Source organism: Leptodactylus fuscus, chromosome 9 (assembly GCF_031893055.1).
Source record: "Leptodactylus fuscus isolate aLepFus1 chromosome 9, aLepFus1.hap2, whole genome shotgun sequence".
Taxonomy (NCBI): Eukaryota; Metazoa; Chordata; class Amphibia; order Anura; family Leptodactylidae; genus Leptodactylus; species Leptodactylus fuscus.
Genome location: NC_134273.1, coordinates 79,149,752 through 79,177,590, shown reverse-complemented (window position 1 = coordinate 79,177,590; position 27,839 = coordinate 79,149,752). Strand labels below are relative to the sequence as shown.

At 43.5% G+C, this 27,839-nt stretch overlaps 1 protein-coding gene across 1 annotated transcript in view; it reads right to left on the bottom strand.

Annotated features, from left to right (window-relative positions):
• TAFA1 (TAFA chemokine like family member 1) overlaps positions 1-27,839 on the bottom strand; it is a 299,909-nt gene that overhangs the window by 131,718 nt on the left and 140,352 nt on the right. Inside the window, exon 3 of the mRNA XM_075287558.1 lies at positions 7,747-7,794. Within this exon, the coding sequence (XP_075143659.1) occupies positions 7,747-7,794 (48 nt within the window). The remainder of the gene's footprint in view (positions 1-7,746; positions 7,795-27,839) is intronic.

Here is a 27,839-nt window from a genome sequence, read left to right as displayed (position 1 = left end):
ATAAAACATAGTGTATGACACTGTCAGGGCTCCTAGGAACCTATCTATAAAACATAGTGTAGAATACTGTCAGGGCTCCTAGGAACCTATCTATAATACATAGTGTATGACACTGTCAGGGCTTCTAGGAACCTATCTATATAACATACTGTATAACACTGTCAGGCTCCTAGGAACCTATCTATAAAAGGCAACATATAACAGTGTAGTGTAAATACCCTTCAGGCTCCTAGGAACCTATCTAAAAGTTTGAACCAAGTCACACAAGACACATGTTACACCACTGCCAATGACATTCCCCCATTGCCTCATTATAGTGTCCGGACATATTCCTTGTACTCCTGAGCTAGTAATTTCTTGCTCGACATCCTCATGGTCTACTATACACTAGTTGGCTTATATCTAATTAAGTTACGTACTAAATTATATGGATTAATGGACATGTTAACATTGTGTCAAGGAAGTTAATGGAACATTTTCTAGCTTAATAAGTAGCAAGGAAAGGACATAAGGACATATGGATGATGTAAAGGGGCTACAAACCTTGTAGGGATTTTAATTAGTCGCATGTTTAATCGGAAACAATTGTATCAGAAATTTCTCGGTGTATACACACAGAACATAGTGGCCACTGAACTTGTGGGCTTCCAAATTGACCTTAGGATATTCAGGTTAATAGAATATTTTGACTTTGATATTTTATGTATATGGAATATTAGGCGGCCACTGCCGAACCTGCCCTATAGGAAAATCATATAACTAATCTATATAGGAAAAAGGATGGCACCAGGAGAAAAACAGATCAGGGATTTTGAATTCAACACTCAGTCCTTTTGTAGTCCTTAGATATAAGTAGCCACCACATGTATCCGGCAGCGGCTTACTCTACCGTCCATTGAGGTCAAGCTGGCATCTAAATACAGATATTAATGGTAAGTGGTCACCTTAACTCTATAGGAACTGCTTTTTTAACACTCATCAATTAAATGTTTACACTACACATCCTCATGGGTGGGACAACCTAAAGCTCAGTTGTCCCACCCCTGAGCAGCCTGTCAAATTTCTAAGGTTTACAGTAGCCTTATAGTGGCAGATTCTCAACAAATGTTTCTCACCTATATTTGGAAAGGATCTCTGAATTCATTATCACTGCCCAGTCACTTGCTTATGTTGTATTGCAGCTCTTCACTAGACACTGATATAACTATAGAGGTAACATTGGTCACAGCCGAAACCAGATCCATAAGCAAGAGGTCCTCATAGGACACCCTCACCACACTAAGGTCAAATGAACTTCTTTGATCTCCTTTCTGATTTTCTTTGATGGCTGGTGATCTCTGCATTGTAAATGTATTCCCCTTCCCTCTGATGCACTGGAGGTAGAAGATTAATGATACACAGCCTTCTGCTGCCAGAAAGGAGGAAACTAACTTTTTAATACCAAAAGTAGCAGGCTGGTGGTCTCACTGTTGTAAATGTACTCCCCTTGTCCACTGCGGCACTGTAGTGAGAAGATTTACGATACACAGCCTTCCACTGCCAGAAAGGAGAAAACTATTTTTTAATGCCAAAAGTAGCAGACTGGTGGTCTCTGCATTATAAATGTTTCCCCCCTGGTCCCATGGGGCACTGTAGTGAGAATATTTATGATACACAGCCTTCCACTGCCAGAAATGAGAAAACTATCCTTTTAATACCAACAATAACAGGCTGGTGGTCTCTGCATTGTAAACGTATTCCCACTGCCTTCTGATGCACTGTAGTGAGAAGATTTATGATACACAGCCTTCCACTGCCAGAAAGGAGAAAACTATCCTTTTAATACCAACAGTAACAGGCTGGTGGTCTCTGCATTGTAAATGTTTCCACCTTTTCTGATGGGGCACTGAAGTGAGAAGATTTATGATACACAGCCTTCCACTGCCAGAAAGGAGAAAACTATCTTTTTAATGCCAAAAGTAGTAGTTGGTCAGCAGAATTTAATCAAAGAGGGATTATTGAGTGGGGGCAAGAACAGGGGATGTGAATGATGATGGGTGTACATGGTGATTTGGGCCCAGATAGAGAAGGAAATGCGGCTAAAACATATGGCTGACGTTGCGCCTTTGATCCTTTAGTGCCTGGCTGATTATCGCAATGTCTATATTATCAAGCACCAGATTAAAGCATCTCCTCTGTATTCTTGTAACCAACCAGCTTTTCGTTCCACATTTCCTAAATTTATTTTATTAAAAAAAAAAAAAAAACCCTCACCTAAATGTTATAATCTAATAACTGCTCCAGGAAGTCATTGCAGCGATTTTTCCCATCTTTACATACTAATTGCTAAGAATTTTCTTTGATAAGCCATTATTAGCGGCGGCTCATGTCTACCTTCTCGCTTCAGATAAGCCTGGCTGCAGAAAACGCCATTCAGGGAAGGATTTTAATACTCTCTCCTGTAGTTAATTCCTGCACTTTGAGAGACATGGCGCGACTCAAACAGAGCCCAATGCAAATGAGATTCTTTTATTTATTGTGAGCCTTAGAATTGGGTTTCCTACAAGGCCTTAACCCCGACTTTAACACCGCTCATTTAATTACATCTAGAAAAGGTTAGGAACTTTTTTTTTTTTTTTTTTTATAACACACTCGTATTCTCTGGGAATTATCTTAGTCTGAAATATAATTAATCATCCTCTGTCATATTTTTATTGTACGGAGCATTCTCTAGAGTAGACGCCGTATTCATCCTTCATTCAAATTCTGGTGACCTTCCTTCTTACTTAGACCTCAATGGATTCCTGCCCACAGCCTCGAAAACACTGGATACTGTTAGACTCATTTGTCAAGCGGATTATCAATGCCTGAGCCCCACATCCCTGCATATGTTTAACATTTTCCCTTATAGAGACGTTGAAGTAGTCACGTGGATGACATCTTGCCGACACGCGTTGGCCAAAAAAATTCTGTTTTCGGAATACTTTCGCAAATGATATCAAACACCTGCACGGAAATATTATTTTTGTGTGGGTTAATGGCAACATTGCTATTACTCTATGGCTGTGAACGGCCTAAATGAAAGCATCCCTGGTGGTCTAGATACTAGAAAACATCAACGCTCACATCCTATCAGGAAGTCAATTCCAAAATCCCTATTGATACGAAAGGGATTAATGCAAGAATTCCTGGTGGTTGAGCAACTGAGAGATCAAAGCAACCATTAATGGTGGCTAAGTGCTGGTCAATAACAACATTTATGGCGATTTAAGGCAAGGTTAGGTTTATTTCACTCTTGTGTATGGTAGGAAGGGGTTACTGTAAGCATCCTTGGTGGTCTAGTGTGATGAGGGGGTTTAATGTCAGAATAGCAGGATTAATAAAGATTAATGTTGGCATCCCTGGTAGGGTATAATGTTAGTATCACTGGTGGTCTACAGATGTGAGGGGGTAATGTCAGCATCCTTGGTGGTCTAGTATGATGAGGGGGTTTAATGTCAGAATAACATGGTTAATAAGGGTTAGTGTTGGGATCCCTGGTGGTTCTGGACAACAAGGGTTTTATTTTAGTATCCCTGGTGGTCTAGAGAAGTGAGGTGGTAATGTCAGCATCCTTGGTGGTCTAGTGTGATGAGGGGGTTTAATGTCAGAATAGCTGGGTTAATAAAGATTAATGTTGGGATCCCTGGTAGGGTATAATGTTAGTATCACTAGTGGTCTACAGATGTGAGGTGGTAATGTCAGCATCCTTGGTGGTCTAGTGTGATGAGGGGGTTTAATGTCAGAATATCAGGGTTAATAAGGGTTAGTGTTGGGATCCCTGGTGGTTCAGGACAACAAGGGTTTAATTTTAGTATCCCTGGTGGTCTAAAGAAGTGACGTGGTAATGTCAGCATACTTGGTGGTCTTTGGTAGTAAATAGAAATGGACCAAATTTGCAAAATTTTTTTGCAAATATTCGTAAGGTTCATCTCCCTGTTTTGTTTTGGACTAAAAGCAAGAAATGCTATTATTCAGACCCCAGAGAATAAGAAGAAGATGCCTAAGGGAGGATTTGGAACATAATAAACACTTATACTCATCTTTACTCACCTTCTGGGCTTGCTTGAGGTGTATAGAGCTCCCTCAGGGTCTTCTTTTATCTTCTTCCAGCCTCCTACAGTATGCTGCATCATAGGTCCGGGGAGACCACTGATGCCTGTAATTGGGTCTCAACGGTCAAGCGGGGTGTGTCAGTGTCATAACGTTTAATGCAAGAGGCTGGAAGATGACCAAGGAGGACCATGAAGAAACCCGGGAGAGCTGAGGAAAGATAAGGTATCAGTGTTTATTATGTTTACTCACCTCCCCTGGGTTTCCAATTACATTCTGAGGTCTAAAGAGACCTTGAGGTATAACAATAAATTGTGAGTGGTGAACCCCCAAAATTTAATGGTTTGGTCGATTCCTAAATTTTTGAAAAAATCTGTAATGAATCTGGTTCACTACAAACCAGTATGTTCATCTCTAGCAGTAAGGAATTCATGTCAGCATTCTGGTGGTCTAGAGTAAGGATGGGATTCATTTAATTACACTTTGTGGTCCAGGGCAAGGAAAGGGTTAAGCTCTACATCCCTAGTGGTCTAGGGCAGGGAAATAGTTAAGATCTACATCCCTAGTGGTCTAGGCCAAGGAGAGGGTTAAGGTCTATATCCCTAGTGGTTTAGGGCAGGGAAACCGTTAAGGTGTACATCCCTAATGGTCTAGACCAAGGAGAGGGTTAAGGTCTACATCCCTAATGGTCTAGGCCAAGGAGAGGGTTAAGGTCTACATCCTTAGTGGTCTAGGGCAGGGAAACAGTTAAGGTGTACATCCCTAATGGTCTAGGCCAAGGAGAGGGTTAAAGTCTACATCCTTAATGGTCTACGCCAAGGAGAGGGTTAAGGTCTACATCCCTAGTGGTCTAGGGCAGGGAAACGGTTAAGGCGTACATCCCTAATGGTCTAGGCCAAGGAGAGGGTTAAGGTCTACATTCCTAGTGGCCTAGGGCAGGGAAACCGTTAAGGTCTACATCTCTAGTGGTCTAGGGCAGGTATAGGATTAAGGTATACATCCCTAGTGGTCTAGGCCAAGGAGAGAGTTAAGGTCTACATCCCTGGTGGTCTAGGTCATGGAGAGGGTTAAGGTCTACATCTCTAGTGGTTTAGGGCAGGTATAGGATTAAGGTATACTGTACATCCCTAGTGGTCTAGGCCAAGGAGAGAGTTAAGGTCTACATCCCTAGTGGTCTAGGGCAGGGAAACGGTTAAGGTCTACATCTCTAGTGGTTTAGGGCAGTATAGGGATAATGTAGTGATGATCCCTGATGGTAAAGGGTTTACCCCATCTACTCCTCTTTTTTTTTACTTCCCCGGCTCCAACAACAACTTTAATTTCTTATACCGCACTACAATATCAGTAGCCGCCCTCTGATTGGTTGCTACGAGCAACAAGGCCAGATATTTCAGTTTCGATAAATGAGGTCCTAATTAATTTATGCATTTTTTGTTACTTTTTATCCTGAAGGAAAAAAAAAAAGAATGAAAGACTAATGGAACCGTGTAAAAAAAAAACTGCAGAAGATGACAACACGGACTGATAAAAGGATCGTTCCTCCGCCAGAAGACGTGACCGGTGCACTTGTCAGTCTGTTGCATTCATTTCAAGTAAATATAGCAGCAGAAGGAGGAAGCCGTAAGCAGGTTGAAGTTTTCTTTAATTAATATGTCTAATACTATCAGTCAGACAAAGTGTGAAGAACGTGAGGCCTCATTGTGGTGTGAGGGGAATGGAGAAATATCTACGCGCTATGGGATACGCTTGGCGAAGATTCAGAGCGAGAGGACAACTTTTGTGCCTGGACGGTAGTCTTTCTTTTATCAGGGACAAAAAAAAAGTAAAAGTCCTTTAATCCAGTATTTATGGGATCTCGTAGATGAGGGTTTGCCAAATATTGCAGGTTATTGCATAGTCCTAGAAAAGTAAACTGTACGGGAACAAAGAGAACAAAAACTCTATGGTGCAACGCTTACTCCTAACAGTGGTTCAGAGCAGAGAAGGTTAAAGACCTGTAGACCTCAAGGAAGGTGCTTATACTTAAAGGGTTAATCATGATTAGAAAACAAGGCTCCTTTTTTTCCCAAAAAGAGCTCCACGTCCTCTTCTCAGGAAGTGACATCATGTCAACTGGTCACATGGCAATGCCAGCGCTCCAATGAATGGGGCCGAGCTGCAGGATGACCACGTGGTCAATGGGTGTGATGTCACTTCCTGAGAAATGGGGCTCTGAAAAAAAGCAGCCGTGTTGTCTAATCCTGGATGACCCCCTTAAACCATACTTGGCAACTCTCCTGAAAGTTGCCGAAGGTTCTGGAAAAAAGGGACAACCTAGAAGATCAGGCAAATCTTCAGAGGGACTACACTATGGCCACCTACCTGGAGAGAATACGCCACCCCAAACACAGACAGACCCTGAGCCGGTACAGACTGAGCGCCACAACCTGGAGATGGAGACGGGGGAGACACAGGCAGACGTACAAGCCACGGGAGAACAGATTGTGCCAGCACTGTGACCAGGGGGCCCTAGAAGACGAGACACACTTCCTGCTACACTGCACCAAATACTCAGCTGTGAGGGCCGTCTACTTCCAAAGACTCTCTGCCCACATCCCAGACTTCATATCTGCAGACGAGAAGAGGAAACTCTACATCCTACTGGGAGAAGAAGAGGCCACTGTGGAGCCCAATACGTGTCCAGCTGTCACCAAACAAGAGGAAGATGAGACTCCATGGACTGTTACACCCCAAACCACCCGCCCCACCCCACCTCCCCATATAGCGGCCACCAACTAAGAGGAAGATGAGACTCCACGGATTGTTATACCCCAAATCAACCCCCCCCCCATACCCACCACTCCCCCCCCCCCCCCGACTCCAACTCCCCTCCCCCCCCACTTTACTAGCTTTGGCAATGCCAACTATCTATTTGGACGTGTCAATACAGCCTGTTTGATTTGATTTGATTAGTCAATTTATATGTGTTAGTAACATTCAAATAAGGCTAGGTTCACACCTGCGTCTGGATTCTGTGGGTAAACACTTTTTAAGCGGAGTAGGTTTCCATTCTTTGGGTCCCCAAGCGGACCCGAACTGATGCTCAGGTGCAGGTGGGAACTTAGTGTAAGGCAGGGGTAGGGGACCTTCGCTCTCCAGCTGCTGTGAAACTACAACTCCCGACATGCTCCATTCACTTCCATGGGAGTTCCAAGAACAGCAGAGCAAGTATGCATGCTGGGAGTTGTAGTTTTGCAACAGCTGGAGAGCCCTAAGTTCCCTACCCCTGGTGTAAGGGAAATGGCCAACACTTTACGTGCCCACAGCCATGTCCGAAAGGGCTTAATATTGGCAAGTAGTCTTCAACACGTGTCAACCACCATGGGGACAATTGGATGTTACCATTCACCTTATCAATAGGGTGTGCCATTACTCAGTCAGCAGTCATTGGCCAGTATTAGGGGATGTATAGAATCCCTCCTTTTCAACAATGGTGCCTATGAAGGCTACCAGGGTATGTGCAACGAAGGCATGGATCTGGGAAAAGGGATTAACAAGACCCTTTCCCTCTGCCGGGATATTTAGCTATAGCACCAGTTTGTAAGCAGAACATTTTCCCAAGACTCTGAAGATGGACACGATGGAAGTATCTGGAATACATTAGGTTACACATGGTAGGAGATCATCATCACTTACCTATTTCTCCCAGTTTTCTGTAGTTTGGAAAGTGGCCTGAAGAAAATCCTAAAAATAAAATAACATCAGATTAGACCTTCAGCACGTATAGTATAATCCTGCTCACAAATAGCGAACAAATACAAAGCAGGACATTATACACTGACCATAAAATACTTCATATCATCTGATTTTACTGAGTATATACCAGAAATTGGTCACATTCTTTTGTAGAAATGGACAATAAGTATCTAGATATTTCACATTTATCACCAGTAGTGACATCACTTCTCCGTCCAGGTGGTCGGCCCACCGGGCAGAGCAGGTATCAGGGGTCTATATTACTCCTGTAACACCTGGGCTCATTGGTGTATTATAAGGGTGAAATGCCCCAATATACAGTAATAAGCTGATACAGAAGGGAGGGCCATTATACTGTGTGGAAGGGGCTACTATAGGATATTATACTGTGTGGAGGGGCCACCATGGGCCTTAACATTGTGTGGTGCGGCAACTAATGGCCATTATACTGTGTGCAGGGTCCACTATGGGACATTATACTATGTGGAAGGGCCACTATGAGCCATTAAACTGTGTGTAGGGGCCACTATAGGCCATTATACTCTGTGAAGGGACCACTATGGGCCATTATACTATGTGGAGGGCCACCATGGGCCAATATTCTATCACAGGTATCTTTGGCATGAATGAGGGGGGCTGAGCTTTCTGAACAGCCCAGGGCCAATGGTTCCCTTAAAGGGATTCAACCATTAAAACACATTTTTTTCTCGTTGACAAGTAGGAATAGCCTTAAGAAAGACTATTCTTCTCCTACCTTTAGATGTCTTCTCCGCGCCACCATTCGGTATAAATCCCGGTTTTCATTGGTATGCAAATGAGTTCTCCCGCAGCACTGGGGGTGTCCCCAATGCTGTGAGAGAACTCTCCGGCAACGCCTCCTTCTTCTTCAGGAACATCCTCTTCACGCGTCTTTTTCTGGTCAAACTTCTAGTCCATTATGTAAGCGGACATTTTTCTTGTGGCCGTGGGCATGCGCAGTCGGCTCTGCCCGAGGCCTAGAAGTTTGACAAAGACACGTGAAGAGGACGTTCCTGAAGAAGATGGAGGCGGCGCTGGAGAGTTCTCTCGCAGGATTGGGGACGCCCCCAGTGCTGCGAGAGAACTTATTTGCATATTATGAAAACCGGGATTTATACCGAACAGCGGCGCGGAGAAGACATCTAAAGGTAGAAGAAGAATAGCCTATCTTAAGGCTAGTCCTATGTGTCAACGAGAAAAAAAAAAGTGTCTTAATGGTAGAATCTCTTTTTGTAACAATCTACCTATGATATGGATATTTAGGCAAAACATATTTGGGGCGATTACTCAAACCCGACGCCATGGATTCGCCCACAGCAGCCAATCAGATTACAGCTTTCGTTTTCCTATCTCTAAGCCATGACCTGATCGGTAAATGCTTGAGCTTTTGTTTGGTAAAGCCACCATAATACTCGTCCAATATCATCCTATTTCCATACTGACCTTCAGGTTTACCCTCCCGATACGACAAGTCCCGAAATGAACCCCATAAAACATTGTGGGTAACTTTTGCGCAGCGGTGACCGGTCAGGTCTATCTATACAATGTCTCCTCATCGCTTCCGTAATGGCGCCGACAGCTTCATCTCTATCCCTTAGTAACGCCATTTTGAAGCTCCATAATAATGATTTCCAGCGATGTATTTGCTGCCCGGTATACGATAATATAAAACTTTATGTTCTGTTCAGATGGAGTAGCGTGGCACACGCAGTACTGCGCCATACCAGTCACTACGGTTCACCACGTCAATGACACACGTAATTAATCAGACACGCGGGACACAAGGTCAGACAAATACAGGGCGCTGGAGCGTGAGACCTACCCCATGGACTACATAAAGGGTGTTCGAGGCCTTGGCATCACACGGCCGCATGGCCCGAAAAAAAATATATGTATAGAGATGACTTTATTTGACATTATCTGGTGTGTATCACAGACTACGCAACAATTCCACATGTTCAGCTCTGCTACATGATTATCGGGTACTTATAGGTAACACGCACAATATGGCGATAATATTATAGATAATATGGATGGTGACGTGGAAAATCAAAAATTATTAAAAAATGGTTCACACTTTCTAGACCCTTCCCCCATGTGTATTTCCACATTCCCAGGGTGCAGCGTTGCATCTATTGTCACTAGTGGACGGAATGATGGATCAGGGGTGTTATCTATAGAGGTATAATTCTGTCTGTGATGTACATGAGGTGACAGCTGCAAAGAAAACCTCGATAAAATTGGCAATTATCAGGCTATTATTAGGCTTAGGGGACAGAGTCAAAATTGCAGGATATCGTAATTATTTTTTTTTTTTTATACTTACTTCACAAACTCAGTCCGACCACATCTGAAAAATCCAACTCTGCTACACCCGCGTATTAAAATCACCCCATTTCCGTAGATGGGCGAAAACATTCTTGCAGTAAGCAGCGACTGGTAGTGAATAAATCCTAGTTGGGTTTATGAATTAAGTGATGAAATATTTACTGAAGGAAAACGGCTCCACAGACAATAAAACAATGACATGGTGCAGATAGCGTGTTCTGACCGAGATCCTGATACCACATTCTCTACTCATTAGGGACCTGAACATCAAATATCTGGAGCTGCATCACCAGCAAACAGCCCGCTCGCTCCCGCACACTTGCAAACACTCTTATCTGTTAAATTGCTTTGAGACAACATTATTATGTGTCCTTGACCATATCTGAAATGTGTTTTGTCTTGGCTTCTCCTCGAGATTGGCAGCTTTACTTTGTGACTTTTAAAGGACTACTAAACTGAGAAAAGGCGTAAAGAAAAGTAGATTTATCTAGAAGCAACCGTGTCATTTCAGGTGCGTCCTGCAAGATTTACCACTTATCCGGGCATCCTCCTATTCACTGTGTAGAATACAAGTCGTTCCCTACATTGGTGCGGGGAGTTCAGGGAAAGCGGTGCTTGGATCAGGGGTGGCCATGCCCTTTTTGGGGAGACTATATCCCATTTAGGAGTGTATTACGCCCACTTTTGTGATGTGGGCCCAAAAATGTGCTATCTGCATTCCCTTTTTTGGGATGTGACTATGCCGCATACAAAATAACAGAAAGCCCAGCAGACGCCAGAGCATTCCACTGGACCTGGATGATTGGCCAGCTCTTCCAAAAATCTGGGAGGTCAACCCTTATATTGGGAGCCAATATCCACCCCCAAGCTATCCGAAGAGGGCCCAGATGAGTAGAAGCCAAGACATCCATCCAGCCAACTGGGACAGAATCCAGGACTGTCCTGCCGAAGTTTTGGAAGTATGTGTATACTGTAAATGGGAAAGGGGAGTGGGCCGCTGTCAAGCCCCTCTGGCGGCAGCTTATCTCCTCCGAGAACACAAAGAGCTGGTGTTGATATTCAACATGCTCCATCTTTTATTCCCAAACATCATCTGTAGGGGGTGAGCATGGAAGTCCCACCAAAATTAGGAGGTTGAGATGACTTGCCTATAACATGTACAGTCCTATGAAAAAGTTTGGGCACCCCTATTAATCTTAATCATTTTTAGTTCTAAATATTTTGGTGTTTGCAGCAGCCATTTCAGTTTGATATATCTAATAACTGATGGACACAGTAATATTTCAGGATTGAAATGAGGTTTATTGTACTAACAGAAAATGCGCAATATGCATTAAACCAAAATTTGACCGATGCAAAAATATGGGCACCTCAACAGAAAAGTGACATTAATATTTAGTAGATCCTCCTTTTGCAAAGATAACAGCCTCTAGTCGCTTCCTGTAGCTTTTAATCAGTTCCTGGATCCTGGATGAAGGTATTTTGGACCATTTCTTTCTACAAAACAATTCAAGTTCAGTTAAGTTTGATGGTCGCCGAACATGGACAGCCCGCTCTCAAATGATCTGAAAACAAAGATTGTTCAACATAGTTGTTCAGGGGAAGGATACAAAACGTTGTCTCAGAGATTTAACCTGTCAGTTTCCACTGTGAGGAACATAGTAAGGAAATGGAAGACCACAGGGACAGTTCTTGTTAAGCCCAGAAGTGGCAGGCCAAGAAAAATATCAGAAAGGCAGAGAAGAAGAATGGTGAGAACAGTCAAGGACAATCCACAGACCACCTCCAAAGAGCTGCAGCATCATCTTGCTGCAGATGGTGTCACTGTGCATCGGTAACAATACAGCGCACTTTGCACAAATGGAAGCTGTATGGGAGAGTGATGAGAAAGAAGCCGTTTCTGCACGTACGCCACAAATAGAGTTGCCTGAGGTATGAAAAAGCACATTTGGACAAGGCAGCTTCATTTTGGAAACAAAGATTGAGTTGTTTGGTTATAAAAAAAAGGCGTTATGCATGGCGTCCAAAAAGAAACAGCATTCCAAGAAAAACACATGCTACCCACTGTAAAATTTGGTGGAGGTTCCATCATGCTTTGGGGCTGTGTGGCCAATGCCGGCATCAGGAATCTTGTTAAAGTTGAGGGTCGCATGGATTCCACTCAGTATCAGCAGATTCTTGAGAATAATGTTCAAGAATCAGTGACGAAGTTGAAGTTACGCCGGGGATGGATATTTCAGCAAGACAATGATCCAAAACACCGCTCCAAATCCTCAGGCATTCATGCAGAGGAACAATTACAATGTTCTGGAATGGCCATCCCAGTCCCCAGACCTGAATATCATTGAACATCTGTGGGATGATTTGAAGCGGGCTGTCCATGCTCGGCGACCATCACACTGAACTGAACTTGAATTGTTTGTCCAAAATACTTTTATCCAGGATCCAGGAACTGATTAAAAGCTACAGGAAGCGACTAGAGGCTGTTATCTTTGCAAAAGGAGGATCTACTAAATATTAATGTCACTTTTCTGTTGAGGTGCCCATACTTTTGCACCAGTCAAATTTTGGTTTAATGCATATTGCACATTTTCTGTTAGTACAATAAACCTCATTTCAATCCTGAAATATTACTGTGTCCATCAGTTATTAGATATATCAAACTGAAATGGCTGTTGCAAATACCAAAATATTTAGAACTAAAAATGATTAAGATTAATAGGGGTGCCCAAACTTTTTCATAGGACTGTATATGGGTCTTAAGAAGTTTAGGGTTCACCATACTCATCAGCTTATGTTACCTTGTGGAATTTTGTATGCTCATGTCCCCTTTTTGAGGCGTGGCAGGCCACTTTTTGTGATTTGGGCCAAAAATATGCTAGTCTTGCCTTAGTTTGTGATGTGACCTGCACATAAAGTGCCCATGTCACGTATAATATGATTCGGAACTGAGATTTTGGGACGCACAGAGGTCAACCCTTTTTTAAGGAGCCTTGGGATACGTTTTGGGAGACGTGGCAAGTGTGGGATAAACTCAGTGTAACTGACTACCAGGAAGAATTGAGAGGTCGGGGTAGAAAAATGCTATAGTTGGTGGTAGCACCAAGAGAGGTAATATGGCTGCCAATGGTCACTGATGGACAGCAACTCCAAGGAGGTGAAGGGTCAATTTTAGAGCAAATGGGGCCTGGGTGAAAAGTAAAGCAGTAAAGTAAGTAACTTCCCCTTGACACTTTTTGACAACTGTTTAGCAAACGTAATACGTAATAGTGGTCAGATAAGATCAGTGCTATGTACAAAAACCTGCCACAAAGTACCCAGGTCATTTGCAATATTGAAATAATATCCCCTTAAGGAACTCACATACTGTATACTGCCATAAAGGTCACAAAAAATACTACATTCTCCAAAATATTACTGCTAAGGGTTGGTTCCCATCTGCGTTGGTATAGCATTGGGGGAGTCTGCATGGAGACCCCGAACAAATACCAAACGTAATTGCAAGCGCTGTGCAGTAAAAGCACATGGACCCCATAGACTATAATAGGGTCCATGTGCTCTCCGTGCGCTGCCCTCACAAATCATGCAGACAGGAAAGTAGATGATGAACTACTTACCTGTCCGCAAGATCCCTGCGGAGATCTGGCGGCAAGCACACGGACCCTATTATAGTCTATGGGGTCCGTGTGATTTTACTGCACAGCACTTGCAATTTTTTTTTTGGTATTCCGTTTGGAGGGTCCCCATGTGGACTGCCCCGGACGGAGTACCAACGCAGATGTGAACGAGGGGTAATCCCTACAGTAGCCCTTGTAACTCAATATTTTACCTAGCCCGTATCCCACAGTCCAATACTGCCAAAGGCTGATTTCACAAAAAGCATTTTGCAGCATTTTTCAAATGTTTGTCAGTTTTTCTCAGTGTTTTTGCAATTTATTCTCAAGTCGCAGCGCCTGATCCAAGGTCCTAAAGGTCTTGTCGATGGAGAAGCTCCAAGTCCTTAAATAATCCAGGCAGGCACCTCCACCCTCCTCCTTCTTTTACTAATATTATTTCCAAAGACATCTAAAGAAAAAAGGAAGATCCTATAGCAACAAGGTAGCAAACATTGCACAGATATGGTGACAGCTGAGACTGGGGGGAGGAATATTCGGGAGTGGGGGGGGGGGGGATCTGAGCATTAGGAGGCTAAATACAAGTTTAATATGGAAACCTAATATGAACAGTGGGAGAGCGAGGGACAGGATTAATATGGCTGTCAGGGCTGAGGTCGGGCATAAATATAATAAAACACAAGGAAGACAAAACTTCTGGAAATTGCTTTTACTGGGAGGATCAGAAAAGCTAAAAATGTTGCACTGGGGGAGTCGTGAGATGGACATTTTGATTTTTCCTTATATTTAAAGGGGTTGATTTTTGATTTCTGTGTGTCCCACCGGCTAAGAGAAGTTTGGATGAAGCCGAGGTCAAGTATCGATCACTTCACAAATCTGCTGAAGATTCCAGTGCCAGAATGGAAAGCTACGCTAGGGGGGAGGTGCAGATGTGCACAAACGGGCCAATAGCACTCTTCAATATCATCCCTCTACACCAGTTTTCTAGCATAAGGTGCCTGGCCATAGGTCTAATTGGTGCGTGGCCATTCACCATGTTCTAAAAGTTGCATATGGTGGACATCCCAAGGGACTATTATGTTGCCTGTTTAGAAGTACAAAAATAAGCTGGTCCGCCACATGGAATACCAAGAGATCTGAGCACAATATGTAGCCCAAAAGTTCCAGGAGAAGACCATCCCATTTTGAGCCAATGTTGGATCCAAAAACTTTTAGTGTTCTTCTCGTTTCCCAAAAAAATGAAATAAATGATCAAAAGGTGATAGGCACCAAACTGTACCAATATTACCAAATGTCAACTCATCCCACAAAAAAACAAGCCCTCACACTGCTCTCTTGGTGGAAAAGTAAAAATGTTGCATATGTTTCTTATTGTGCAAAAGTTCTAAAATATGAAAAAACTAGCTATATCCGCGACTTCGTCCGCGGCCCCCTCACCCTTTCTGTGTCCCTTCCAGTGCCGCCCCGGCCACTCCGCCTCTGCCTTGTGGGCGCAGCGGGCCCGTCCAGCACCAGTGCACCCATGGATCCCCACCTTGCACCCCGCCGACCCAATCCCTCTCCTCTCACCCCTGGCCCCCCACTTTTTTCCCTACCTGCTCCCCCATTCCCTCGCTCCCTCCTCCCTCCCCAACGTGTGACCTCGGGCCCCCTTACCCCCCCCTTCCCACACCACCCTGGGCCCCCTTTCCTCCCTTGTACATACCCTCCCCCACTCTGTGCCCCGTTTTTGCCCTCCTGAAACCAACCCCCACACCCGAACCTGCGACCCCAGGCTCACTCCACCCCAGGCTCCCCGTGTGCCGAGGTTACAGGGGTGCATAGGGTTGGGAGACCATGCAGTGCATTGGCTGCGGCCATGCACAGCGCGTGTCACAGGTAGACGGCGGTTTGTGGGAGCTTGGCAGAGTTCCATCTACCCCTTCCGACTCCCGGGGCCCCGGTGGACTCACCAGTCCATGCCGCGCACCATTCTCCAGCGATGCCGGCATGTGTGGCTCTCGACGCCATGTTCTTCATGTCAGTGTGTGACCGGATTGTGGCTCACGACAACACGGGGTTAATTCGGGATACTATGTTTTTCCTTTAAATCTCTCATGCACCCAAATCCATTTTGTAAGTCTAACCAGATAAAGAGAATTCTGCCGAGCCGCACATACGTCTGGGAGACGAGCAGCAGGCCTATACAATATGCATGTCTTTCTGGAATATTACTCCAAGTCTGCAGAACTATTTGTGATGTAAATCAGGATGTGGGACACATAAACAGATAGTTATGAGAATCCAACAAATGAATAAACTATTTAAAGTGCTGGAGCAGGATGCTTTATTACAGATGTATGCCTGCAATATCTCCCCGAGAGATGATGACATTTTATTCTGCATGATAGGAATGTATATCTGCATTAAGTGAGCGCTCCGGCTGCCAGTTCCGCTCCTAGGGGAAAGTTTAAAGGGTTTGGAGATAAATTCGGAGTTGTGATCTTTTGGTTTCTATCATGTTATATCATAAACAGAATAGAGGGTACAAACAATGTTAATTGTGGGTCGCGCTGACCGTGGAGCTGAGCAGCCATTGTCCGAAACGAGCAAAGAATTGTTATTTCCCCTATTCATGTGACTGGCTATTAGATTAATGAATATTGCTTTAAGGGCTTCAAGTAACTGAACTGTAACCGGTCGCCACGGAATGAGGTGATTGTCTTTCTAGGATTAGAAGTTCATTTTTTTGGTCAACAACAGGTGTTGGTACAGATAGTACTGCCTCCCTGCCCTTCCCCGTCGATGATCTACTGTAGGCACAGATAGTACTTCTTCCCTGCCCTTCTCTGTATATGATCTACTGTAGGCACAGATAGTACTTCTTCCCTGCCCTTCTCTGTATATGATCTACTGTAGGCACAGATAGTACTTCTTCCCTGCCCTTCTCTGTATATGCTCTACTGTAGGCACAGATTGTACTGCCTCCCTACCCTTCCCTGTAAATCATCTACTGTACAGATAGTACTGCCTCCCTGCCCTTCCCTGTATATGATCTACTGTAGGCACAGATTGTACTTCTTCCCAGCCCTTCTCTCTATATGATCTACTGTAGGCACAGATTGCACTGCCTCCCTACCCTTCCCTGTAAATCATCTACTGTACAGATAGTACTGCCTCCCTGCCCTTCCCTGTATATGATCTACTGTAGGCACAGTTAGTACTTCTTCACTGTCCTTCTCTGTATATGATCTACTGTAGGCACAGATAGTACTGCCTCCCTGCCCTTCCCCATATATGATCTACTGTAGGTACAGATGGTATTGCCTCCCTGCCCTTCCCTGTATATGATCTACTGTAGGCACAGATGGTACTGCCTCCCTGCCCTTCTCTGTATATGATCTATTGTAGGCACAGATAGTACTTCTTCCCTGCCCTTCCCTATATATGATCTACTGTATGTACAGATTGGACTGCCTCTCTGCCCTTCCCTGTAAATTATCTACTGTATGAACAGATAGTACTGCCTCCCTGCCCTTCCCTGCATATCTACTATAGGCACAGATAGTACTACCTCCCTGCCCTTCTCTGTATATGATCTACTGTAGGCGCAGACAGTACTGTCTCCCTGCCCTTCTCTGTATATGATCTACTGTATGTACAGATAGTACTGCCTCCTTGCCCTTCCCTGTAAATTATCTACTGTATGAACAGATAGTACTGCCTGCCTACCCTTCCCTGCATATCTACTATAGGTACAGATAGTACTGCCTCCCTGCCCTTCCCTGTAAATTATCTACTGTATGTACAGATAGTACTGCCTCCCTGCCCTTCCCTGCATATCTACTATAGGCACAGATAGTACTGCCTCCCTGCCCTTCCCTGCATATCTACTATAGGCACAGATAGTACTACCTCCCTGCCCTTCCCTGAAATTCAGCACACCCGTTTTTATCTTATCTCTTTGAAGCTAGAGAACCCGTGAAAGTCAATGGAGTGATGGAGCTGTATACTATTTATACACTGAACTTAATAATAATAAATCAGTATGCAATAAACTCCTGAGCTCCCTCTAGTGGTGGAACAGGGAGTCAGAATTCTTTTCATATCACTTTGTGGATTTTTAGAGCTTGGCATTACAAAACCACAGCTCCGGCTACTATAAATATATAAGTGGTATATGTCATGTGTTGAAGCATTTGCTTATAGAAAACAATATTTTAGGATTACTGCCCCTTTAAGGCATTGCCGAGCTGCTATAACACATAAATGACCCCATTTTTCAGCACTTCTGCTCTGACAGACAGCTTTCTCATTGTCGGATATGACATTTTATTGACCAACAATAGATCTCTAAGTGAAGCGCGTTGGTAAATTACAGTGTACAAAGCTTGTGAACCTCAAGGTTCTCTCGGTGCATTTGAGAATGCCTTTCAGGCACAGAGAGATCTGTACTGTGTAATTTAATCTATGAATGGGCTCCATCAAGTCATAACAACACATTATAAGCTACAGGACAAATAGACTTCTCAGCACTCCAAACATAATAGGACCTAATAGAAACCTAGAAAGACCCTGACACGGGGGCAGCTAGTTATAGAAATTAATAAAAAAACATGTTTTCTTTTCTAATTTTGTTGCAGCAGGAAATTGGAACCAGCTCATGGCCGAGATGGGAGCGGAGATAAGTTTTTGAATATTTTTATTGGATACTTTTCAATTGGCAAAATATATTAATATGACAACAAAAGACAAAATAACGATACCCATGTCCGACTTTAAATGTACAGGTCGCAGGCAATGCAAACCCATTCAAGTGAAAGGGTTTTAAAGCTGGCCGCCGGGTTTCTGTCTGCTGTCCAGTTTCGCCAAGGCTGAAAACGGAAACCTGGCAGAATGCACACATCGGACACTGGGCGCAAGTGTGAACGAAGCATATGAGTGGTAGATCTGGGGCTCTATGAGTAGTAAATCTGGGGACCTAGAAGTGGTAGATCTGGGGCCCTATGAGTGGTAGATCTGGGGCCCTATGAGTAGTAGATCTGGGGCGCTATGAGTGGTAGATCTGGGGCCCTATGAGTAATACATCTGGGACCCTGTGAGTGGTAGATATGGGGACCTATGAGTAGTATATCTGGGGCCCTATGAGTGGTAGATCTGGGGCCCTATGAGTAATACATCTGGGACCCTGTGAGTGGTAGATATGGGGACCTATGAGTAGTATATCTGGGGCCCTATGAGTGTTAGATCTGGGGCCCTATGAGTAGTAGATCTGGGGCCCTATGAGTAGTAGATCTGGGGCCCTATGAGTGGTAGATCTGGGGCCCTATGAGTAGTAGATCTGGGGCCCTATGAGTAGTAGATCTGGGGCCCTATGAGTAGTAGATCTGGGGCCCTATGAGTAGTAGATCTGGGGCCCTATGAGTGGTAGATCTGGGGCCCTATGAGTAATACATCTGGGACCCTGTGAGTGGTAGATCTGGGGCCCTATGAGTGTTAGATCTGGGGACCTAGGAGTGATAGATCTGGGGACCTATAAGTGGTAGATCTGGGGCCCTATGAGTAGTAGATCTGGGGCCCTATGAGTGGTAGATCTGGGGCCCTATGAGTAATACATCTGGGACCCTGTGAGTGGTAGATATGGGGACCTATGAGTAGTATATCTGGGGCCCTATGAGTGTAAGGTCTGGGGCCCTATGAGTGTTAGATCTGGGGCCCTATGAGTGGTAGATCTGGGGCACTATGAGTGTTAGATCTGGGGCCCTATGAGTTGTAGATCTGGGGCCCTATGAATGGTAGATATGGGGCCCTATGAGTGGTAGATATGGGGCCCTATGAGTGGTAGATCTGGGGCCCTATGAGTGGTAGATCTGGGGCCCTATGAGTGGTAGATTTGGGGCCCTATGAGTGGTAGATCTGGGGCCACACTTCAGGATGGCACAAACAACCATGGCAGATGAACTTGAATGTAACTTTACAAACAGGCAACTGGCTTGATGGTTACAAGCAGAAAAATTATGTAATATATCTTATCAGAGAAAAATGCTTCTTTCTCCATGCATTTCCCTTCCATCCCTCCTACACTTATGATAATCGTTCTGCTTAGTTTGACTTGCTAGAGCAAGACGGACTGAACTCACAGATGTATCAGATGACAAAGGGAAGAGGGAGAAGTCAGCAGGAGCTGAGTGACAGAGAAGAGACATGGACACAGACACAGGCAGAGGTTGCTGGAGTCCAGCAGGAAGTTTCTATGCGACACCAAGTACTTTATCATGTCAATACTTATTTATAATGTCCTGTATGATCCTGCTGATGACTCAGAGTGAGAAAAAAGACAGTTACAGTCTGCAGCAGATTCTCCTTTACTTTCTGTGTCTTGTCTATAGCAGACATCATAGACAAGGGAATTAGAGATAGAGCCTGCAGACTGGAAAACCGCTGTAAATGCAGGATACAAGCTACATAATGGTCACATATAGTGTTGTTACTCAAGCACAACCACTCTACTGTTGATTTATGCAAAGTTTGTTGAAAGGTTAGATATGCTTTAAATGACAGGACTGCAGCTCGTACGAGGAAATGTTCATATCCAGTTGTGTTTTATATTCACAGGCAGTCATGTGTCTGTCAATGAGCTGTCAAACTGAGTTATAGGAGAAAAGGTAATATCACAGAACTATTGTATCAGCTCCTACATGACAAGAACAACATCATTGGATTAGAATTGGGTAAAGATTGACATATGGTTCTACACCTGGATAAAGGGATACAAATGTAGCAGAGCTGAGTTTGCAGTATGGAACATCTAAATAAGACGCTTGTTTTCCATAAGTTAGCAGTTCTCCATTGTGATGACCCCACAAGAATAAATATAGTGTTGTGCAAAAGTTTTAGGCAGGTGTGATGCAAAGTAAGAAGGGTTAATAGTTTATTTTTGCCACTTAAAAAAATGAAGTGTATAGAGAAAAGAGAAATGTAAATCCCATTACTATTTGGTATGACCTTTACCCTTTGGAGGAGGAGTCCTAGAAGTGATGATACGGCCCACACAGATATAGCCCTGATTTCATCATCATCTAGTCTATCTGGGATGACATGAACAGATAGATGGATTGGAGCAAGCCTACATCCACAGAAGATCTGTGCTTAGTTCTCCAAGATGGCGGCGGGAACAACCTTCCTGCCGAGTTCTGCCAAACACTGTCTGCAAGTACCGAGAAGAACTGATGGAGGGCAAAGGGTATATATACAGATTAATGGGGTGACTTTAGTTGATCACTGGTAAGCTGCAGTGGAATCGTACAGCGGTATTAGATGAATGCCATTGAACTCAATGTAATAGTCCTCCAGAATCCTTCCCTTTATAATAACTTAGTAGATCCCCTCAGTGTAGTCCATGTGCCGTAATAGGGTGCACTGATGGATTTTTCAGAGGGAATAGAATAAAGTCACTCGATTCCTGAAAGCAGCAAAACCATACAAAATCCTTCACAATAAACCTGTGTAATGCCTAATTCCTCCTGCGGGAGTGCTGTAGGGAAATTAATCACGTGTAGTTTGGTTCTTCTACAAATTGCAGTTGATCATTAGGTTACCAGTGTTAGGACATCCTATAATCTACTTATTGTAGGGAAATCCTTCTAACATAAATGCAATGGCAAAAACTGAGAACCCCAAATACAATAAAAACAAAAACCTCTACCATCTTATTAGCTTCTTATTCCCAATGCTCAGAGAGTCCCTTTCACCTTGATGGAGCTTGAGTTTCTTAGAGGGTAAAGTCTACGTTTCCATATGACACAATGATTAAAAACTTCATGCAAATTGTGTGATCATTTGCATCCAAGTTTCAGCCTTCTTTATCACTTTCATGTTATTAAAAGACCATCTCAGCCTAATTTCTATATGCAGACAGATGAGATCGGGGTGTTATCTCCAGTGATATATTATCTCCAGGGTGGGAGGCTTTCGCCTCTCTCAGGGGTTTCGAGCACAGAGTAGACACACATTGCTGACATGGTGGTTCAACGGAATATTCTCAATAGGTAACGTTGTGTCCCCCCTACAAAAGTAACATCATACTTTGGGAAAAGTGGGGTATTAGTGAATTGTGGGGGTCTTAGGGGAGGATTTGATGGAGGGGGTCTCTTCTCTATCTGCTAGAAGAAAGGAACGTCAAATCATCTATAGATAAGTTACTAAGTCAACATGTTCATTGGCTTCTATGGTAGAATATTGTGGGCATGCTCTGTGACCTACACAGAGGTCACTATACAGGGAAGGGGAGGAACAGAGCTATCGCCTATTATGAATGTTAAATCTCTATAGAGGCGTTATCTGTCATTGTAATCCTGCCTACGATGATAATGAGATCAATGAAGAGAAATGATCTCTACAGACCAGGAAGTGTAAGCCTATTATAAGACTTAATGGGCAAATGTTGTGGGCATGCTCTGTGACCTGTACAGAGTTCACTATATAGGGAAGGGGAGGAACAGAGCTATAGCTATAGATAAGTTACTAAGTCAACATGTTCATTGGCTTCTATGGGAGAATATTGTGGGCATGCTCTGTGACCTGTACAGAAGTCACTATACAGGGAAGGGGAGGAACAGAGCTATCGCCTATTATGAATGGTATATCCATATAAAGGCGTTATCTGTCATTGTAATCCTGCCTACGATGATAATGAGACGAATGCAGAGAAATGATCTCTACAGACCAGGAAGTTTGAGCCTATTATAAGACTGAGTGGTCAAAGTGAAAACTTTGGAACTTTTTAAAAATATGGGTAATGGCATGAAACATATTTTTTTAAAAATCAACAAAAATGTGTTGAATTTAACATAAAAACTTGATCATTTTAATACAGGTCCCATTCTCTTTGAATGTTCTCCGCACAGCTTTCCTGGATCTTTCATCCTGCTTTATTAGCGGGGCATCAGGACATGTACACAAAGTCGAACTAGGTGTGCAAGTTTATGTCAAGGTAGAGAGGAATAGCTGCGGGTCAAACCAGCCTTTGGTCAACATAAGGGATGAGAGAGACGATTCGCTACAAGTTTCCAAAAATATTGCCCAAGAGTAGAACCCCAGGGGCTTACAATCATACTCACGTTTCCTGGGCTCCATCACACCATCCAATATGGTTCCCCTAATGCTTAGGCTTCTACTGGCTTCCCGTATTATGGAGCCCCAGGGGACGGCTTAGGCATTTGACATCATGATGCTTGTATATAAGCATCACCATGCCATTGGCTCAGGTCATGAAGTCCGTAGAGACCTCATAGTATAATAATCTGAGTTCCTGTTCCGACCAAACAATGAAACGGCTGCGCGAACTTCGGGAATATTCATCCAAGGTTTGCCCAACACTAGTCAAGATCTACCAAATGCCTATAGGCCCCCTGAGACTGTTCTCTCTCCTGTAACTTTTCTCCAGTCTTATATAGAAGACTGTTTAAGACTCTCACCTGGCATGAAATTGTACATCTGAGGAAGAGCCGTGGAGCTCGAAACACGTTGTTCAGTACATTTTGGTCTAATAAAGGTCATCCTTTTTATACACCTTGTTGTAATTCCAATTTTTTGAACCGGAGAGCGCAGATTTCCAATCTCCAGCCATTGGCCCATTCTCCTGATCATAAGTCTGGTCAGTAGTGACCAGTCCGTGGAATCTGCTGCCACCACCACCTTAGATGCTTACACTAGTGTGAGAGATCGGATCCTGATCAGCGATCGAGCAAATTTCACGATCGCGATCGGCTGGAAAATGATCGGAAATCAGATTTTGAAATCTCAAAATCGGCTCAACCCTAAAAGTGACTTTTCCCATAGACAAGCATTGACTAGGGTTGAGCGATCGGGATCGGGAGAGATCGGATCCCGATCGGTGATCGAGCAAATTTCACAATCTCGATTGGAAATCGGATTTTAAAATCGATCCTGAAATCTCAAGATCGGCTCAACCCCATCCAATACCAATTATCTACACTATGAGCATGCTCGGTGTTCTTCCTTATTTTAAGACTCTCCATAGACATCTCTAACCGAAACGTCTTCCTGGGCCGGCGCACAATTCAATAATTTCACCTACCTTAGTTGTTAATGTCAAGTAAGGCAATAGAAAACTTTTGTAATGGCAAATGATGATGATTAGCAACTAATATTTCTAATTAATATCCTTGTAATTCGGCGCTTGGCATCCAGCCGCACTCTTAATATCAGCGGGTACTTGACATTTCTTTTAATTATTATACAGACAGTAATAAAACATCAAATTAAAGATATCTTTTGACTTATTGGTGGTGATGGAAATTACTTGAATATTAAAGAGAATCTAAGTATCAGGTAATTACGGAGCTGTCACAGCTTGTTATGTTACATTGTAGCAGTTGGTGTTCCGGATACATCGTTGCGTTCATGTTCTGAGTAGGATGCCTTTATTATGCAATCGCAGTCTGCCTTGGTTCAAAGGGGACAATTTCATGATTATATTGTACGGTCTTCATTTTCAATCATTGCGGCTTTAGGGAGACGTTTTCGGAGGAAGGTCATCTAAAAGGCATTTAGCGTTTCACTGGGGTGTGAACGAACACCTGTAATGTGGCCTCTCCCGCATGCTGGGGACTGATGCCAAAGCGGAGGAGCGACACGGACAGGTGGTGTTGCCGCAGAGGACATGATGTATAACGGAGAGCAGTGAGACGTCGTCTTAAAGGGGCTGTACGGGATTAGAAAGACCAGGCTGCTTTATTTAGAAAAGAGTGCCACACCTGCACACAGGTTGTATGTGGTATTACAGCTCAGTTAGGACCAGTCACTATAGGGGGATGAGAGGCCATACCATACACAAACCATGGACAAGTGTGCCATTTGTATCTACGGTAATGCTCACTCATATGTGGAGAACAACAACCGTGAAAATGGGCAAAATAGCCTGGTTTTTGCAGCTATGTGCACCAGTCTCAGACCTGTTTTCAGGGATTGCTTTTCCATCCATGATTATAGTCCTCCGCACTGTTAACAGCATTTAGTGATCTGCTTTACAACAGTCTCCTGGCCATGAACAACAATAGTGGAGCCGACTCATTGAGGTCTATGGGAGAGTTTTCTAGATACGCTGTGACATCGTCTTTTGTCAGTAGATGTAATGATGGGTCAGTGGTGTTATCTATAGAGATGTTATCTTCTATTGTAATCATGTCTGTGATATAAAATGAGATGACTGATGAAAAAAACCCTCACAGAGTTGGTATATACCAGTCTATTATTAGGGTTTGTGGCCAGAGTGAAAACTACAGGATATAATGCGAATAATATAGATAGTGACGCAAAAAATGTAAAGCAAATCATCAAAAATGTTGTTTCATATGAAAATTTTGTTTAAAAATGGGTCATTTTTGGCAACACATCCCATTTGAGTCCTTTGAGGGATCCATGTAAGCAGACCAAGATAGGACACGTTCTATTTTTGACAATCCATTAGAACAGACCATTACAGAAACTTTCTGAAACCGTTTCTGACTTAAGTGGTTACAAAGTATGTCTATTGCACTGGAGGACTCAGATTATCCATGTATTATATAGACACTCCATTGACTTTAGTGGGATTTGTGTAGTACCTAATGTCCCCTGCGGGTGTGCTGCAGAGAATTTAAGCACTTGCTGCCAGTCTCAAATTTCAGCTAAGTGTTAGGGATCCCTATAAATGATTATATAATATTTTGTTGGACCAGGTTGCATAAGTCAGAAGCATTTGAAGGCCATAAAGACAGTGGAGCTCATGTCGTCCATATTAACAATGGCTCTAAGACCATTAGAAGACATTTTAGCATTTCAGCAGCAGGTACTTTATTGAAGGGACTTCTCATTTCTATATCCAATACAATCTCTTGGCGTCTCAGCAGCGTGATAAGATGGATTTCACAGTGTGCGTAGTTAGCCAATTCACTTACTCAATGGCACATGGCTCGGGAGAAGACGCAGTGCTTAATACCCCCTGTCAAACCCAGAAGAAACCTTTTTACCACTTACTGTGATTTACATGCACTGTAGGTTTAGTGCAGGCTTCAGCTCATCTGTCTGTTGACGAAGAGGACATCAAGGTCAGTAAATGTCTTAGAGACATTGAAACAACCCATGTGTTACAGAGAAGATACTGTATTGTTAGAACCCGAGACGTGCTCACCTGACTAGAAGGCAATTTGGAGAAAAAAGGTGCTAAGAATGAGCTTTGTCTGGTCATTCTAGAAATTTCTACAACTTTTATGCCATATAGGGACCATACTGGGTATCGTTGACCCAAATTAACCCTTGTCCAGTAGAGGCAGCCACCAGGATCTCGTAGTTTGTGTTGCCCAACAGATAGGAAATTGGCCGGTTCTTTGGAAAAAATAGAAGAAGAAGGGCACCTGTAGCAAAGCTCAAATACCCTCCGAATTATGCCCCTAATGGTACAATTACATGAGCGATGGACAAATCCGTCATGAAAAGGGACATTTTTGACGGCTGTTTGGCATCTAAGGTCCCTTCTTTTCATGGAGCCCTCAAAAATTTTGAGGATTCCATAGAATGGTCAGAAATAGGACATGGTTTGTTAAAAGAGACCAAAATCTGCCATGTGGTAGCGCTACAGTCACTGCTAGGGGCGCTATGGCACTGAAATGGAGGATGTCAAAATCTGCGGTGGTTGTCTCTGCTTGCCATGTATCCAAGCCTCAAGGTCTTTGGATTTCAGACGGGACGTTGTATACAAAGCTCGTTCCAATATCTATTTCCTTTGGAACACTGGTAAATAACAGATTTCACCGTTTGGGTAAATTACACTTCCTTAAAATGGCAGATTTAGAAACAACATCAATCCAGGGGGTATCGGCATTAGCAAGCAGCATGTGATATACAAGTACCATGATAGTCAGATTGTACAATAGCAGAAAAAATCTCAATGAAATATGGGCCAGTGGTGCGGGGGGAATGGCCAGGATATACGGCATGGCTCTCCAGATCTACGGTAAGTGCAGCCCAAACACAATTAGTTAACATCCGAGACGGGTGTGAGATCCGACCGGAGAGGGGTCCAATGTATCAACCAAGATAATGACCAATGTGTTACCGAGAAACACTCGACCGGGCGCCATAAATAAATACCAGTCATATGTGGGCAGGAAGGCAGGAAAGATACGAGCGGCTCCGGTCAGAACGGCTTTAGTAACTGTATAACGGTGATAGATGTGTTCTCAAGAAAGAGCGCGGGGAGAAAGTAGCATTTGATGCCATCTGGGGAGAAAACAAGTTCTCTGCTGCTAGGATATTACATTTCCGGCAATTGGATTCCTTACTGGGAAATAGTCAAACTGGATTACACCAGAATTATGAGCAGATGGGGGTGAAGAAGAGGAACATAAATAGTATTAAATGTAACATGCAGTGTGCAATATCGTAGACCGCCATCTTATAGGAGAAGGATCTAGAATGTTACTACTCCAGTTATGCGCTTTTCACGGGATTTGGATTATTTTTTTGGTAGTTGCATTTCAATAAAGTTCATTGCAAAGAGGGACTCAAGGCAACTCTACACCCGTTGCTCCTCAAGTTTATATAATAGCTTTCTGATGGACAATAATTAATTTATGTCCTAAGGTGGCCATATAGGATAGACAAATGTCAGCTAATCCTGCCAACCAAAATTAGGGGGTAGCCCAATGATCCCTATTGATAGATATGGGAGTAGAGAAGCATCTACCCGATTCTATGTTCTCATGGAAGATGGGCCACCATCAAAGGAGTCAACTCTGACTTATTTCCTTCTCTCCTCTTCCAGTCTAAGGTGTATGACCACTTTTATTCACAGACAACCCATCCTAGCTCCTAAATAACGGATAATATGTCCATCCTAATCCTAGGACAACCTACATACACATACGACATGGGGATCATACAAGGCATGAGTTTTGTACCTGCACCATCACCGACAAGAGAGCGGCTGTGATAGACCAGGATCGGTGACAACTTTTGGAATGCCCTTTTTACTCCTTAGATATAGATTTGTGCTGAGGTTAAAGGTCCAGGTGGGTCACTTTCTCGGCTTCC